The sequence below is a fragment of the Natrix helvetica genome, assembly GCF_964273705.1.
Source record: "Natrix helvetica genome assembly, chromosome: 1".
Lineage (NCBI taxonomy): Eukaryota > Metazoa > Chordata > Lepidosauria > Squamata > Natricidae > Natrix > Natrix helvetica.
The window spans coordinates 348,460,790-348,476,487 of NC_138548.1; the positions used below are offsets into that span (position 1 = coordinate 348,460,790).

The window sequence follows — 15,698 nt, forward strand, 5'->3', positions numbered from 1 at the left end:
TGCCACAAGAAGGGAGGTAGAGGGGCTGCACGATCTACGGCCTCCCCTCAATGACGGACCTCCGTCTCGGGAAACGGGGAAAGCCCGATCTGAGGGAGACTTCGGGTCGGGCACAGGCCGGAACAGAGGCGGAGGGGCCTCCACGACATCTGATTCTTGCAGCACACATTCTCTTGTCGGGTAGTCCGCAGGGAATTCCAGCCCATGCCTTGGTCGATTCCGGGGCTACCACAAATTTTATGGATGCAGCGTTTGTCACGAAATATCACGTCCCTCTGTGCCCGGTAGACCCTCCGATGCGAGTGGAGACCATTGACGGCCGGGTGCTTCTGTCTGGGCCCATCAAGAACGCCACGCAGCCTTTGTGCCTGATCCTCGGGGAGCATGAGGAGGCCATTCAATTTTACGTGGCTTCGGGTCTGCATTTCCCCATGGTGTTGGGCTTGGCTTGGCTGCGGGCGCACGATCCCCAGATCCACTGGTTGCAGAACCGCATCTCGTTCCCGTCCTTGCAATGCGTGGACCACACCCGTCATGTTTGCGCGGCTCAGGTGCCCAGTTCGGCCGAGGTGACAGTGCCGCCGGATTTAGCAGAGTTCGCGGACGTGTTTAGCGAGCAGGAGGCGGATCAACTGCCACCACACCGGCCTTACGACTGCCCCATTGACCTGGTACCTGATGCGAAACTCCCGACGGGCCGCCTATACTCCATGTCTGAACCGGAGTTGGCCGCATTGCAGGACTTCCTTGACAAGAACCTTGCCTGGGGTTTTATCCGGCCTTCGTCTTCGCCCTTGTCTTCCCCGGTTTTGTTCGTCAAAAAGAAGACCGGGGATCTAAGACTTTGTTGCGATTACTGGCGCTTGAACGCCATCACGATCCGTAATCGCTACCCGTTGCCTCTGATTCCCGAGTTGTTGGAGCGGCTCCGGGAGGCCGCGGTGTTTACAAAACTGGACTTACGTGGAGCTTACAATCTGGTCCGAGTCAGGGCGGGGGACGAATGGAAGACAGCCTTTGGCACCCGATACGGACATTTTGAGTATATGGTCATGCCGTTTGGGTTGACCAATGCCCCAGCTGTCTTCCAACATTTTATGAACGATATCTTTTGAGACCTTTTGGATCAGTTTGTCGTCATCTACCTGGACGACATCTTGATCTACTCTACGTCTCGGAAGGATCATCAACAGCACTTGCGTCAGGTCTTGCAGCGCCTTCGAAAGCATCGCTTGTTTGCCAAGCTGGAGAAGTGTCAGTTCTGGCAGACCACCATCGAGTTCCTGGGGCACCGTATATCCCCTGAAGGAATTGCGATGGAGCCAGGCAAGGTGGAGGCATTACGAAGTTGGCAATCTCCTCGACAGATGAAAGACGTTCAGAGACTCCTCGGGTTTGCCAACTACTACCGGTCCTTCATCCCCGGCTTTGCTTTCTTGACCGCGCCCCTCACTCGGCTCCTGCAAAAGAAAGTGCCGTTTCACTGGGGGTCCACGGAAAACAAGCGTTCGTGGCCTTGAAGCGCGCTTTTACAAAGGAGCCGATCTTGAAACACCCTGATCCCCATCGCCCCTTTGTAGTCGAGGCGGATGCGTCTGACATCGCGGTGGGGGTGGTGTTATTGCAGGCTCACGCCCCTAATGGCACCCTTTTCCTTTGCGCCTATTACTCTCGGAAACTCAATCCTTCCGAGCGCAATTATACCATCTGGGAGAAGGAGTTGCTGGCTATCAAGGTGGCGTTCGAAGCCTGGCGACATCACCTGGAGGGGGCCAGGCATCAGGTCGAAGTCCAGACAGACCATCGGAATCTGGAGTTTTTGACAACAGCGCGGAAGCTCAATCAACACCAGATCCGGTGGTCTCTGTTTTTTGCCCGGTTCCACTTCAAGGTCACGTATATCCCCAGTGCCTTGAACCAGAGGGCGGATGCCCTGTCCAGAAAGCCGGAGTACTCAGACCCTGCTGACTCACTGCCCCCCCCGGACGGTCCTACCTGTCGAGTCCTTCCCTGCAATCCAGGAACCCGTGGATTTACGGTCGTTGATACGGAATGCGCAGCGAAACGATGAGTGGGTGGAACAACGGTGGGCAGAGGTAGGGCCGACATCCCCGTGGACCTTTGACGAGGACCTTTTGAGGTATCGGGATCAGCTCTACGTGCCTGCAGGACCGCTCCGTGGATTGGTTCTCTCCCAATGTCATGACACTCCGGCAGAGGGACACTTTGGCCTGTTCAAAACTTTGCACCTGGTTTCCCGTAAGTTTTGGTGGCCTCCCCTGCGACACGACGTGCAGACGTATGTCACGTCATGTGTGCAGTGTCGACAGGCCAAATCAGCGACGGGAGCTCCTCCAGGCTTGCTACAGCCATTGCCGACCCCGGACAGACCCTGGGGAGCTGTGTCCATGGACTTCTTGACGGAACTGCCTCCGTCGTCCGGTTTCACTACGGTCCTAGTGGTGGTGGACATGCTCACCAAGATGGCACATTTCATCCCCTGCCAGAGATTGCCGACAGCCCGCGCCACCACCCACATGTTCATCCAGCACGTGTTCCGGCTGCACGGCCTACCTGACCGGGTCGTCTCCGATCGTGGTACACAATTCACGGCCCAGTTCTGGAAAGGGCTGATGGCCGCTCTTGACGTTCAAGTTTGTCTGTCCTCGGCGCACCATCCCGAAACCGATGGAGGGACGGAGAAGGTGATTGGGATTCTGGAACAATATCTGCGCTGCTTCGTGAACCAGCAGCAGAACAATTGGGCGGAGTACCTCGCCGTGGCGGAGTTTGCGTTCAACAACTCGCAGCACTCCTCCACATGGACGACGCCTTTCATGGCGAATGTCGGGTACCACTCTCGTTTTTTCCCTCTCATCCCCGTGGACTCTCCCGTCCCCGCAGCACAGGATTTCCTCTCTGAGCTTCAGGAGGTTCACCAGATGGTGCGCCGCTACTTGAATCAGGCAAAGGAAGATTACAAGCGGGTGGCGGACAGGTCTCGCCGTGCGGTGCCGGAATTGCCCTTTGGTGATCGCGTGTGGTTGTCCACGCGGCATCTTCCATCTCACCGGCCTACGAGGAAGTTGGACCACCGGTATCTGGGGCCGTTCCCTGTGGAGGCCGTTATCAATCCGGTGGCCTATCGCCTGACCCTCCCGCGCTCGATGCGAGTACACCCGGTGTTCCATCGCTCGCTCCTGATCCCTGAGCGGTCGGATTGTCCTCTCCGACATCCCTCTTCGCCCCTGCCGTCGTCGCCTGAGGTGCACGCACGGCCATCGCACAGAGTAACCCAGATCCGTGACTCGAGATGGCTCAAGGGTCGGTTCCAGTATTTGGTCGACTGGGCGGACGAGGAGTCGGACGGGGGGACCTGGACCGATGCGACGGCTGTGCATGCTCCAGCTTTGGTTCGGGCCTATCATGGACGATTATCCTCCCGACCGCATCCCGAGCGTCAGGCCCGGGGGAAGGGCCCTGCGGTGAGGGATAGTGTTGTGGCCCAGCCGGTGCCGTTGTCACCAGACTCCGAGTGTGATACTCCATACGAGTCAGCTCCAGAGGAGATGGGCGATCCTGGACAGGATTCGGAGGCTGAGCAGGAGGAGGAGGACTCCCGATGCCCTGCCTTGGAGCAGCGGAGAGGACAGTGACTCAGGACTTAGTAGGGCGTTTCTAGATGCCCGTTTCCGGCGCGCCCATAGACGCAAGGAGCGTGGGCGTAATTATAGGCAGTAAAGAGCTCTCAGATGCTGTTTGGGAGACGCCCTTTTTAGGTTATAAAAGGGTTGACTCTGGAGAGGCTCTGCGTAGCAATCAACAAAGGACTTAAGCCAGCAACTCTAGTCTGGGATCCTGGCAAGCTGGATAGCTGCTTTTGTGTGTTCTGTCTCTGTGAGTTCTGTCTTGGTGGCTTGCTGCCACAAAACCTCTTGTCTGTTGGTGTAATAAACCTTGTTCCCTTGTACTGTTCTGGAGTGTGTGTGCTGGGTGGGCAACGGAGGAAGGGGGGTCAGAACAGTCAGCATATTAATTCTATGGTATTTTCAATCAATTTAATACATAGTAGTATATAGTCCACATGTTAATTCCATTAACTTTTGATCAGTTTATGTCAAAAGGATTTTCTTATTCATTTTTGTGATCTGAGCTTTCTTGGTATTGCCCCATCTCCCCCCGTCGGCAGGGCTCCGCACCCCCCCCCCGTGTCCTGCATATCCGTTATAGGATCTTCAGTTTTTTCTAGGTGTGTTTTGTTTTTTTCCATAAAGGCCTGTGCCTCTATGGGTGTGTTGATTCTAATTCTTGTCTCCTCCCAGAATATTAACATACCTTCAGGCATCAACCATCTGAACCACACCCCCTTCTGGTATAATTTATTCGCTAATTGCAAATTATTTTTCCTTTTTTCCCTAACTTTCTTGGGGATCTGCTTCAAGATGGTTATTTCCCTATCATGGTATGTCAGGGCTTGCCCCCTTTGTACACCCAGAATTTCGTCTCTTGTGCTTTTTCTAAGGAATTTAATATGTACCTCCCTGGGTACGTTGTGTGTTCTGGCATAAGCTGAGTTCACTCTATAAACCAGATCTATCTCCCATTCCATCTGTTGTTTTTCTTTATGGGTATATTCGGCCAAGATGTTTATCATGATGTCCCTTATGTTTTCATCATCTGCTTCTATCACGTTTTGAAATCTAAGATAAAAGGACATTCTCTCAAATTCTGTTTTCATTTGTTGGGTATCAAGTTCTTTGTTTCCCTTCTGCACCGCCTCCACCCCCTCCCTCATCTCTGCCACCCCACCCTCCACAAGGTCCAGTCTCTGTGAGTTCTTATAAATTTGAGCTTGATTCTCTTTAATTTCTTCTTTCATTTCCTTTAATTGTTTCTTAATTTCCTCTTGTCCCTGTAGAAGTTGCTGAAGCATTTGTTGCAAATCCATCTCTGTACTTTTAGGTTGCATCAGGTCTGTTATCTTTGATTGTGTAGCAGGACTGGAAGTTGCTGATGTCGGGGCAGAGGTAGCAAAGCCAGGCTTTCCAGGAGGTGGTCTTTTAGGAGACATTGTTTATAGAATAAAGAGCTCAGTCAGTGTAGAGAATGGACAGCTAGGGCGGCAGGGCAGCCAGATGAGTCCAGGAGGCAGAGGGTCCAAGCAGGAGGGAGTTTCTCTAATCAGCCTGGCAGTAGAGTAAAGTTTTTCACCTCAGGGAGTTCAAAGAGTAGGAATCCACAAGAGATTTGTCTGGGTAGCACGGAGACAAAAACCGGAAGCCTGAATTTTTAAAGGTGGAGTCAGGTTTCACAGTTCATGAAGACAACGGAAGTGTGCCATCTTGCCCTGCCAGCTTCGGGTTTAGAGGCATAACAAAGTTTTCAAAGTTCCCAAAGTTTTCAGATCATCAGTATATTATGGGGTTAAGTTCAAAGAAAATCACTTTAAGCAAGGGTGTGGCATCATTGGCTCTCCCCCCTCCTCCTTCCCCTGGGGCTGAGAGCAGATTTGTTCCAAGCCGCCTATCTGAGGGGGGGGAAAATCCCCCTCCCTCCAGCCGCGCCTCCCAAGTTAGTCGAAAGAAAAAGTTTTTAAACTGCTGAAAGGTTCTTCAATTCAACAAAGGGAGTGGAGGGGGTATGTGCCTCACCGCACCGCCGCTGCTTCCTTCTGCTTGTTCATTCTCCACGCAGCATTCAGCGAGACGCCCACGCGTCCTCCGATCTGCTCCCCGGTGCCTTGGGCAAAGCGGGGGACCTCCCGCCGGCCGACGACGATCCAGGGATCCCCCGTGATGCCGCCCCTCCGGCAGGATGCCTCTTCGGGGTGTCCTGTGCCCCCCAAGGAGTGGGGAAGCCCACCGAGGAGGCGGAGCGAGCAAACACTTGCTCGTCGCTGGTCGCCGCCGGAATCGGAAGTCTCATCCTTCTTTGGTTCTTCTGTGTAATTTTGCCACCCTTTCTTAACCTCTTCTGCCTCTGTTAGGTCCCTGCCATTTTGGTCCTTTATCCTGCACATCTTTGCATGAAACATTCCCTTCATATCTCCAATTTTCTCAAAAAGTTCTCTGGTCCTCCTTATTCTATTGTTTTTTTTTTTCTATTTCTTTGCACTGTTCATTTAAGAAGGCATTGTTATCTCTTCTAGCTATTCTCTGGAATTCTGATATTCAGTTGGGTGTATCTTCCCCTTTCTCACTTGCCTTTCACTTCCTTTCTTTCCTCAGCTATTTGTAAAGTTTCCTCAGACAGTCATTTTGCTTTCCTGCATTTCTTCTTCTATGGGATGGTTTTAGTTGCTACCTCTTGTCCAATATTGTGAACCTCCGTCCATAGATCTAAGGAATCAGATCGAATTTCTTCAATCTATTTGTCACCTCTATTGTACATTCATCAGGGATATGTTTTAGTTCATACCTTAGTGACTTAATGTTTTTCACTATCTTCTTCATTTTTAGCCTAAATTTTGCAACAACAAGCTCATGATATGAGCCACAGTCAGCTCCTGGTCCTAAGTTTACTGACTGTATAGCGATTCTCCATCTTTGGCTGCAGAGCACATAATCAATCTGATTTCTGTGTTGACCATCTGATGATGACCAAGTGTAGAGTCATCTCTTGGGTTGTTGGGAAAGAGTGTTTGCTATGACCATCGTATTTTCTTGACAAAATTCTAACAGCCTGTGACCTCCTTCATTTTCTACTCCAAAGCCAAACTTGCCTGTTTTCCAGTTATGTTTTGCCTTCCTACTTTAGCATTCCAATCCCCCATGATGATAAGGACATCATTTTTGGTGTTAATTCTATAAGGTGCTGTAGTGCTTCATAGAACTGCTCAACTTCATCCTCTTCAGAACCAGTGGTTTGGGCATGGACCTGGACTGCTCTGATGTTGAATGTTTTGCCTTGGATTCAAATTGAGATCATTCTGTCATTTTGGGGATTGTATCCCATTAGTGCTTTTCCTAATCTTTTATTGACTATGAAGGCTACTCCATTTCTTCTGAGGGATTCTTGCCCACAGTAGTATACCTGATGGTCAACTGAATTAAATTCACCCATTCATGCCCTTTTTAGTTCACTGATTCATAAGATGTCGATGTTTAGTCTTGTCATCTCTTGTTTGACCACATCCAGCTTGCCTTGATTCATGGATCTTACAATCGGCTTCCTATCGAGTATCGATTTTTACAGCATTGGACTTTCCTTTCACCACCAGATACATCCACAGTCGAACATCCCTTCAGCTTTGACCCAACCACTTCAATCTTTCTGGCACTACTAGAATGAGCACTTTGCTCTTCACCAGTAGTATATTGGACACCTTTTGATGTGAAGGGCTCATCTTCCAGAGTCATATCTTTCTGCCTTTTGGTATGGTCCATGGGGTTTTCAGGGCAAAGATAGTGGAGTGGGTTGCCATTTCCTTCTCCAGTGGATCACATTTTGTCAGATCTCTCTGCTATGACCTGCCCATCTTGGGTGACCCTGCACGACCTAGCTCATAACTTCATTGAGATAAGCAAGCCCCTTTGCCACGAATTGGCAGAAATCCATGAAGGGGATATATACAATGTGTGTGTTTTGTGTGTGTGTGTGTGTGTGTGTGTGTGTGTGTGTGTGTGCATACAGTGATGAGCTGCAACCAGTTTAACAACCAGTTCTGTTAGCGTGCAATTTGCACCCATATGCAGCATTTAAAATACACCAATTTCAAGCTGTACAGCAGTGATGGCGAACCTATGGCACATGTGCCACAGGTGGCACGTGGAGCCGTTTGTCAGGGCAAGCGAGGCGCTGCCCTGTCAGCTGGCCAGCGATCATGCACACACTGGCCAGCTGAGTTAACCCTTTTAAAATGCCATTTTTCGCCCTCCCCAGGCTCCAGAGGCTTTATAGGAGCCTGGGGAAGGCGAAAAGAGCATCTCCTGCCCCCCCCGGAGGCCCTCCAGAGGGTTCATGAGCTTCCCTGAAGCCTCTGGAGTGCAAAAAACCGTCCCTATGGGCAAACCAGAAGTTCAGGAACGGAATTCCAGTTTGCTCGAAGGGTCGTTTTGACTGCTCCAGTGGTTTCAGGTTCCTGAAGCCTTCGGAGCCCTTAAAATAACCCTCCAAGCAAACTGGAAGTGACATCCACTTTGCACGGAGGGTCATTTTTACTTCTCCGGAGGCTTCAGGGAAGCCTCCTGAAGGTCCATGAAGCCTCCGGAGGGCTTCAGGGGGAGCGGGGAGGCTGTTTTCGCCCTCCCCAGGCTCTTATAAAGCCTCTGGAGCTTGGGGAACGCAAACAAAGCATGCAAAAAATGTGGGGGAGTGCCTGTAGTGCGTGCATGCGCACTGGGGGGAGCACATTGCATTATGGGTGCGGCACGCTCACACACGACCCCCCCCTGCGCTCCCCCCATTTATGGCACATGAGCCAACAAAGATTTGCCATCGCTGCTCCACAGCTTACCTTCTAAGGCAGCCCCGGGAAGTAAAACAGCTGAGTCACAGAAATCCTCTGTACTGCGTGAATCAGCTGAGCTGAAAAATGCAGAAATTTAGGACAGGATAGGTTGGGGTGGGTGGGCGAGCCAACTGATCACAGGAACTACATAACTACATATGTATGTGCACACACACACAAGCACACACACACTTCACTTACTTTGAAAATTAAAAATTCTTTCTTACTCTCTGACTTTCAAATTATTTGGAGAACTTTATTTGGAGAAATATGTACAAGTGCTGCCTTCTAGCCAAATCTGAACAATTTACAACTTGGAATTAATTCCATTTGCCTTCATACCTGTGGAATTTTATAGATGCTCATGACATTAGATATATGATCAAAGAGTTCAGAATCCATCTCTTCAAGAACTGCCAACAGGTTCTTTTGTCTTCCACATCTGTAGTTTGGGACGTTCTCCTGCCCTGTAGACAGCACATCCAGCATGGCCTCATATGTCAATCTTGCACTGAAAAAGTTCTGATAGATGTTGTAGCCCAGGGTGATGTTGGGTAAGAGCCAAGGATTCCGGTTGACTTCATGAACAGCCAACAAGAAGGGCAGAAGGTGGTAGAAGGTGTTCTCACTGCAATGTAAGAAATTTCATCATCTTTTTTTTTTTTTGCTCTATATCAATGATTTATGTGATCAACTTAAAAGAAATTGTTTTCTTTTTGCCGATAATATAAAATTATTCAATTCTACAGATAATTCTCTTGCTTTTTGCAAGGCGATCTCGACTGTGAATGGTCATCTGTTTGGCAACTTCAAATTTTGATTAATAAAAGCTCTGTCTTACATATTGATAAACGTAATCAGAATGTCAAGTATAAGATTATTCAATTCAGCAGATAATTCTGTTGTTTTGCAAAGTGATCTCAACTATGTGTCTGAATGGTCATCTATTTGGCAACTTCAAATTTTGATTTATCAAATGCTCTGTCTTACATATTGGTAAATGTAATCAGAATTTCAAGTATAAGGTAGGTGGAATTGAACTAACAGATGACCCTCACTTTGTCAAGGACTTAAGTGTACTTATTACTGATGATTTGTGCTCCAAAGCTCACTGTAACAGCGTTGCTAAAAAGCATTAAGAGTTATTTAATTTTGCAAAGCTTTTTTTCTGGAAACATTATATTGCTAATTAGAGCTTATAAAACATGCTAGACCAATTTTAGAGTTTTGTTCAACTGTTTGGAATCCCCACCATATATTTGATATCAGTACAATCAAGCAGGTAGAAAAATATTTCATGAGTAAATTCTTGCACACTTCTGTACACAATAGAGTTCCTTATGCTACTAAGCTCGAAATTCACAGCTTGGATAACTTAAAACTGTGTTGCTTGCAGTCAGGCCTAGATACTGCATACAAAATTATACATAATAATGTTTTACCTGTAAATGACTTTTTCTGTTTTAATCGCAATAATATATTTGTGAACAACCACTTTAAACTCCATGTAAATCGTTCTAAACTTGACTGTAAAAAATATGATTTCTGTAATAGAGTTGTCAAAGTCTGGAATGCCCTACCTGACTCAGTTGTCTCAGCTACATATTTTCACACTTTCAGTCATACATTGACTTCCATGGACCTTACATCATAAGTGCACTAAGATGCCTATTGTCCCTCTCATTGTATTTTTATTCTCTTGTACTTGTTCTCATTTTTGTTTGACAAATTCCAATAAATAAATCTTAAGTTTGGATTTTCATGAAAACATGTCATATTTACTGTAGCTTTATATCTATATGGTGCAAAGCCAAAAGATAATCAGGTACGCATTATTCAATTAAGGTATTCAATTTCTTTGGACTTTGCAATGGATAGAAATTTCTGAAATTTCTATGAGATGAAAGTGGCAAAAGTGGCAAAGGGTGGAAAGAAAGACTGGAGAGGGTGGTATACATTATGGAGTAAATGTAAGGAAGGGAAAGAAACAGTGGGGAGAAAACACAAGAGATCTCTCTCTCTATTCCAAGGTATTCATTCAATCATTTTATTGGGAGTTACTGCTGAACTATTGTTCATAAATAAATAAAATAAATATGAATAAACAAGTTAATGACTCTCCACAGTCTCAAGGTAATCATTTTGAAAGCAGACAGAACCCCATCCAGGTAAGAGTCATCGTGGGACAGTGTTGGCAGTGCCCAGTGTTGAGGCTGACACTTGTGGAAGAACTTAAAAGGAACTTTTACAAACTCACCATGTTCCCCAGGAGCCTTTCCTCTAAAGGAAATTGGGAGAAGCGATAATGAATTTCCCTTTCTCAAGGTGAGGAATAGGAGAAATGAAATCATTCCTAGAAAAGACATTGGAGCAGGTAAACTGACCAGAATCCTGGACGTGCTGACAATTACCTTATCAGTTGGTGGGTTGGAGGCTTGGAGAATGAAAATTCATACAATCGAGCTACAATTCCAGACATTATTCCAGTAATCCAGTAGTCTCCTGGCTTGTAGTAATGGAACCATTCCTTTTCTTCTATTATCATCTTAAATGGGCATTTCACCAGCATACTGGCACAGGGAATTTGAGACAGAAGCTGAAGCAGAAAGAGCTGTATATGCAACAACATTTGACATACACTGCAAGAGATCCTTCCTATAGTTCTTTCTTCAGCACAGAGTTAAATCTCAGAGACTATAATTAAAGCGAAGAAGGTCCAGTTTGCCCCCAGATTTGGAAGTTTTATCTGGAATTTCAGATTGCTACAGTATTTGCCCAGCTTTACCCCAACCTCTGCTCTCATCACAGAAGGAGGCTGTTACAAATCAGAGTATCAGGTGCTGTCTATCCCATTTGTCGTCACATTGATTGGCAACTAATTGTGGTGGTGGAAATTCCAAAGGAGAATAAACAACCATGCTTGTAAAAATTGGAAGGGGAATTGGGAATGAGCATTGCCACAAAAGTGTGCAGTTGGAGAAAAAAGTTTTATTTGACTCAGGAGAATAATCCTAATTTGAGAGTCAAGAAAGGAACAATTAGGGGAAGTTTGATTGTTTTCTTAGTCTGAAAACTTATTTTTGAGATTCTAAACCTTACAATGTGGAAAAACAGTTCAATATTCTTGAATTAGGCAATGAGCCATTATATTTCCTTCTTATTCTGTCTGATGTGGATGAGGTCATCTTTCTCAATGGTTAGATCAGAGGTGGTATTCAGCTGGTTCAGACTGGTTCAGGCAAACCATTAATGGTGTCCTGCCCACACACCCTGACTCTATGCCATCTTATTAAGCCACGTTTTTTAAGCCATGTGCATGAGCAAAGCACAAGCGTAGAAGTTCACACACACGTGTGGAAGGCGCACATGCTCACAAAGCAGGCATGCACAAGTGGGGCGAACGGATGGAAAATTTATGTGAAACCCATCTCTGAGTTAGATACTCCAGAATGGTTAACTCCAGATCATGACATATTGAACAACCTATTGACATATTGAACAACCTAAGAGTGAGCCAATCTGCTTCCGACAGGCCAACACTTTTCTGATTATATCTAGCTCTGATGGTGTATTTTCTTTTTTTCCAATATTGTGCATAGGTTATGCGCCCCGCAGTTAGTACATGTATAATTAGATAGAGTACATCTTTCTTATTTTTTCCCTTTTTTTAATTAAATTTTTTAATAAGTTTCACAAATATTACCCCCCTTACCCTTCCCTCTCCCCCATCCCTACCCCTCTTCCCTCCCTCCCTCCACCCAACCTCCCAGAGCAAAATACAGGGTATAAACATTTAACAACCATATGCTAACATAAGCTAACTAATTTTAACATGTTACTATTCTTGTGCTTTAACTCCCCCTTTATTAAACTAGCTTTGAATAAATTGTAGCATTCCTTATGCCTTCTTTCATAAACTAACTGAATTTTTTTAGTCCGGTATTTGTTTTGAATATAGTCAATCCATCTTCTTCAGTCCAGCTTGTACTTCTCATCTGAGTGGTCCTTCAGATAAGCTGAAATTTTGGGCATCTCTGTTAAGTTTACTACTTTTAACATCCATTCTTGGATAGTGGGCAACTCTTCCTTCTTCCAATATTGCGCCACCAACAATCTTGCTGCCATTGTTAGGTTCAAAATCAAATTAGTCTCTATAACAGTACAATCTGAAACTATGCCTAACAAAAACAACTGGGGTGTGAACTTTATCCTCTTTTTCAAAATAATTTGAATAACCCACCATATTTTTATCCAAAATGCTTTAACTTTTTTACAAGTCCACCAAATATGGTAATACGTGGCACCAACACAGTCACATCTCCAACATTTAGATTGTAGATTCGGATACATACAGGCTAGCCTTTTTGGATCTAAATGCCATCTGTACAACATCTTGTAAAAATTCTCTCTCAAGTTCTGAGCTTGTGTAAATTTTACATTTCTTACCCAAATCTCTTCCCATGTTTCCATCACTATTGGTTCTTCAAAATTTTGTACAATCTTTAACTAATTCTGTTTCTGAGTCTATTTCTATCAATACATTATACATGCTTTTTATGTGCATTTGACCCTGGTCTCTAATTTGTTTTATCAAGTTATCCTCATTTTGGATAATACCAGATTTCTGGTCTTTTTTCCATCTAGCCTGTAACTGACCATATGAAACCAGGTTTGAATTACCCTTTCATCTCTTAATGCATTCAAAGATTTTAACTGTGGTACACCTCTATCCATACTGAGAAGTTCTGCATATGTAGTTACATCTTGTTTTTGTTCTATACTTATGTTATCTATAGCGTGTCTGGGCACCCCCCCACATAGGTATCCAAACCCTTTTAGAAACGCAAAACCCATATTGCACAAATCCCTAAACTTCAAAAACATAGAACCATATAAGAATCCTACCTTTTATCCAGTTTGTTCAGTTGACCCAGAAACAAACTGCTGAATGTCACTTTGCAACCTTCCTTTTGAGCTTTTCAATTTAAAGCAGGTTTCAATTTAAAGTTTGCAGCATTAAGACTTGTGGATTTCAACTCCCAGAATTCCACAGCCAGCAAAGCAGTGACGTGCGGTGAGGTTTATGGCTGGTGAGGCTGGTGACATCATCAAGAAGGCGGGGAATGGGACCACGAGTGCTGGAGGCTGAGGCTGCCTCAGCCTCCAACACACGTGATCCCATTCCCTGCCTTCCTGAGCGTGCTCCGCCGGCTCGCGCTCCGCAGTCCTCGAAAGCGACTGGGGAACGACGAGAACCTTCCTGCCTCTGCTGGACTTTGTGCACTCCTCACAACTGCAATACACGTCCAGAAGTGGCAGGGGCTGTTGGGCTGGAAGCCCAAACCCCATTAGCCACAAAAGCCGCTTCTGGACGTATATTGCAGTCGCGAGGAGCGCACGAAGTCCAGTAGAGGCAGGAAGGTTCTTGGCATTCCCCAGTCGCTTTCATGGCTTCGTCATCCAGGAGTGCCAACAACATTTCTGCCTCCACAGCTCCTGGGCGCGGACGGATGGAGGTAGCCAGAGTGGTGCCGAGGCAGTCCGGTGGGCGAGTGACCGAGGATCAGGCTGCCTGATCCTCCATCGCTCGCTTGCTCGCTCTTTTGTCCGCCCGGACCACCTCGGTGTCGCTCTGGCTACATCCGTCTGGCTGTGCCCGGGAGCTGGGGAGGCAGAAATGTTGTTGGCGCTCCCGGATGACGAAGCCACGAAAGCGACTGTGGAATGACGAGAACCTTCCTGCCTGGACTTCACGCGCTCCTCGCAACTGCAATATACGTCCAGAAGTGGCTTTTGTGGCTAATGGGGTTTGGGCTTCCAGCCCAACAGCCCCTGCCACTTCTGGACATCTATTGCAGTCACGAGGAGCACACAAAGTACAGTGGAGGCAGGAAGGTTATTGCTGCTTCCGAGAACCCTCCTGCCTCCGCCGGTTGCCCAGTTGGCACCGCCCCGCGCGCGCACCTCCTCCTCCTCCTCCCTCCTCTTCCTCTTCACTCCCCAAAAGCTCTTCTCCTTACCGGAACTTAGCAGGAGCTGTGTAAAAGCGATGGGAGGAAATATATATTATTATTATATATTTAATATATTATTTCATGAAGAGAGGTGAGGCTCTGCCTCCCCTACCTCACCTGACAGCACATCCCTGCAGCAAAGCAACCTTGGCAACTTTAAGACTTGTGGACTTCAACTCCCAGAATTCCACAGCCAGGCATGCTCAGTTCCAATTTAAAGCAACAGCATTTTTTTCTACTTTGCTGAATCCCAGTTAAAAAGTGTGATTCCTTCTTTCTTTTTATTTCTTTTTATTTCTCCCTTCCCTGCCTTCCTCCCTCCCCCCCCCTCTTTTAGCTTTAAAACCTCTTTTCCCTTGCCTGAACTGGCAGGGAAAATGGCTTTAAAAAAGCTTCTGTCAGAGGTTTGGGGGCGTGGCCAAACCACCATTACTACCGGACTGGTCCAGTACGCCAGATTTTCATTACCTCTTCTGGCATACCGCACAGGACCAGAAGGAATCCACCTCTGGTTCAATGTATTTGTCATCTCTGATAATCAAAAAGTACTTCTCCAAAATAGCAAACACAGCAATTATTTTTACACAGTTTAACATTATTTCCCACACTCCCTGGTGTATCACCTTTAACTCTCTAATATTATATTAGTAAAAATATCAGTAAAGATAAACCCACAATCTCAACAATGTGTGTGTGTGTGTGTGTGTGTATTACAAAGTTAATAATTAAGTACTAATCATTAATAATCAATTAGTCATATATCTTAAGAGTAAGTGCTTCCTCCATTTCTTCTTCCTTCAGCCGTCAAATTTATAGTCCACATTAAATTTATCCACACTGTTACTATTGTAGTCCTTTGGGAGTCTTTTTGCAAATTAAAGTTCATAATCCATCGAGGCCCCAAAACCCATCAGGTCCCTAAGCTTTCCCCCAAAATAATATCTAGATAGATGCATAGTTTCTAAGTGCACCAAGAATATTTCTGTTCTTTTTTCACTTTTCCACATTCAAATTGGTTAATGTCCTCTATGAATATCCCAAGAGTCTTTATGGAGTATTTATAAATATTGCATCAGTCACTTCCCTTTTGTGTGCACTTTTCTGGTCAGTATAGATGTATATAGATGTCAGTATAGATAATGACCTTGTTCTTTTTTAAATGCTGGAAAGGCTTCTCCTTAAGTGCTTTAAATCCGACATCAGTCCAAAAATAATAATAGGAAGCATATTCCTAG

General features: G+C 46.1%; 1 protein-coding gene across 1 annotated transcript in view; it reads right to left on the reverse strand.

Moving 5' to 3' along the window:
- The window catches only part of LOC309401065 (vomeronasal type-2 receptor 26-like), a gene marked incomplete at both ends in the record, with an annotated part of 63,728 nt that overhangs the window by 29,042 nt on the left and 18,988 nt on the right, over positions 1–15,698 (reverse strand). Inside the window, one exon of the mRNA XM_081970004.1 lies at positions 8,792–9,077. Within this exon, the coding sequence (XP_081826130.1) occupies positions 8,792–9,077 (286 nt within the window). The remainder of the gene's footprint in view (positions 1–8,791; positions 9,078–15,698) is intronic.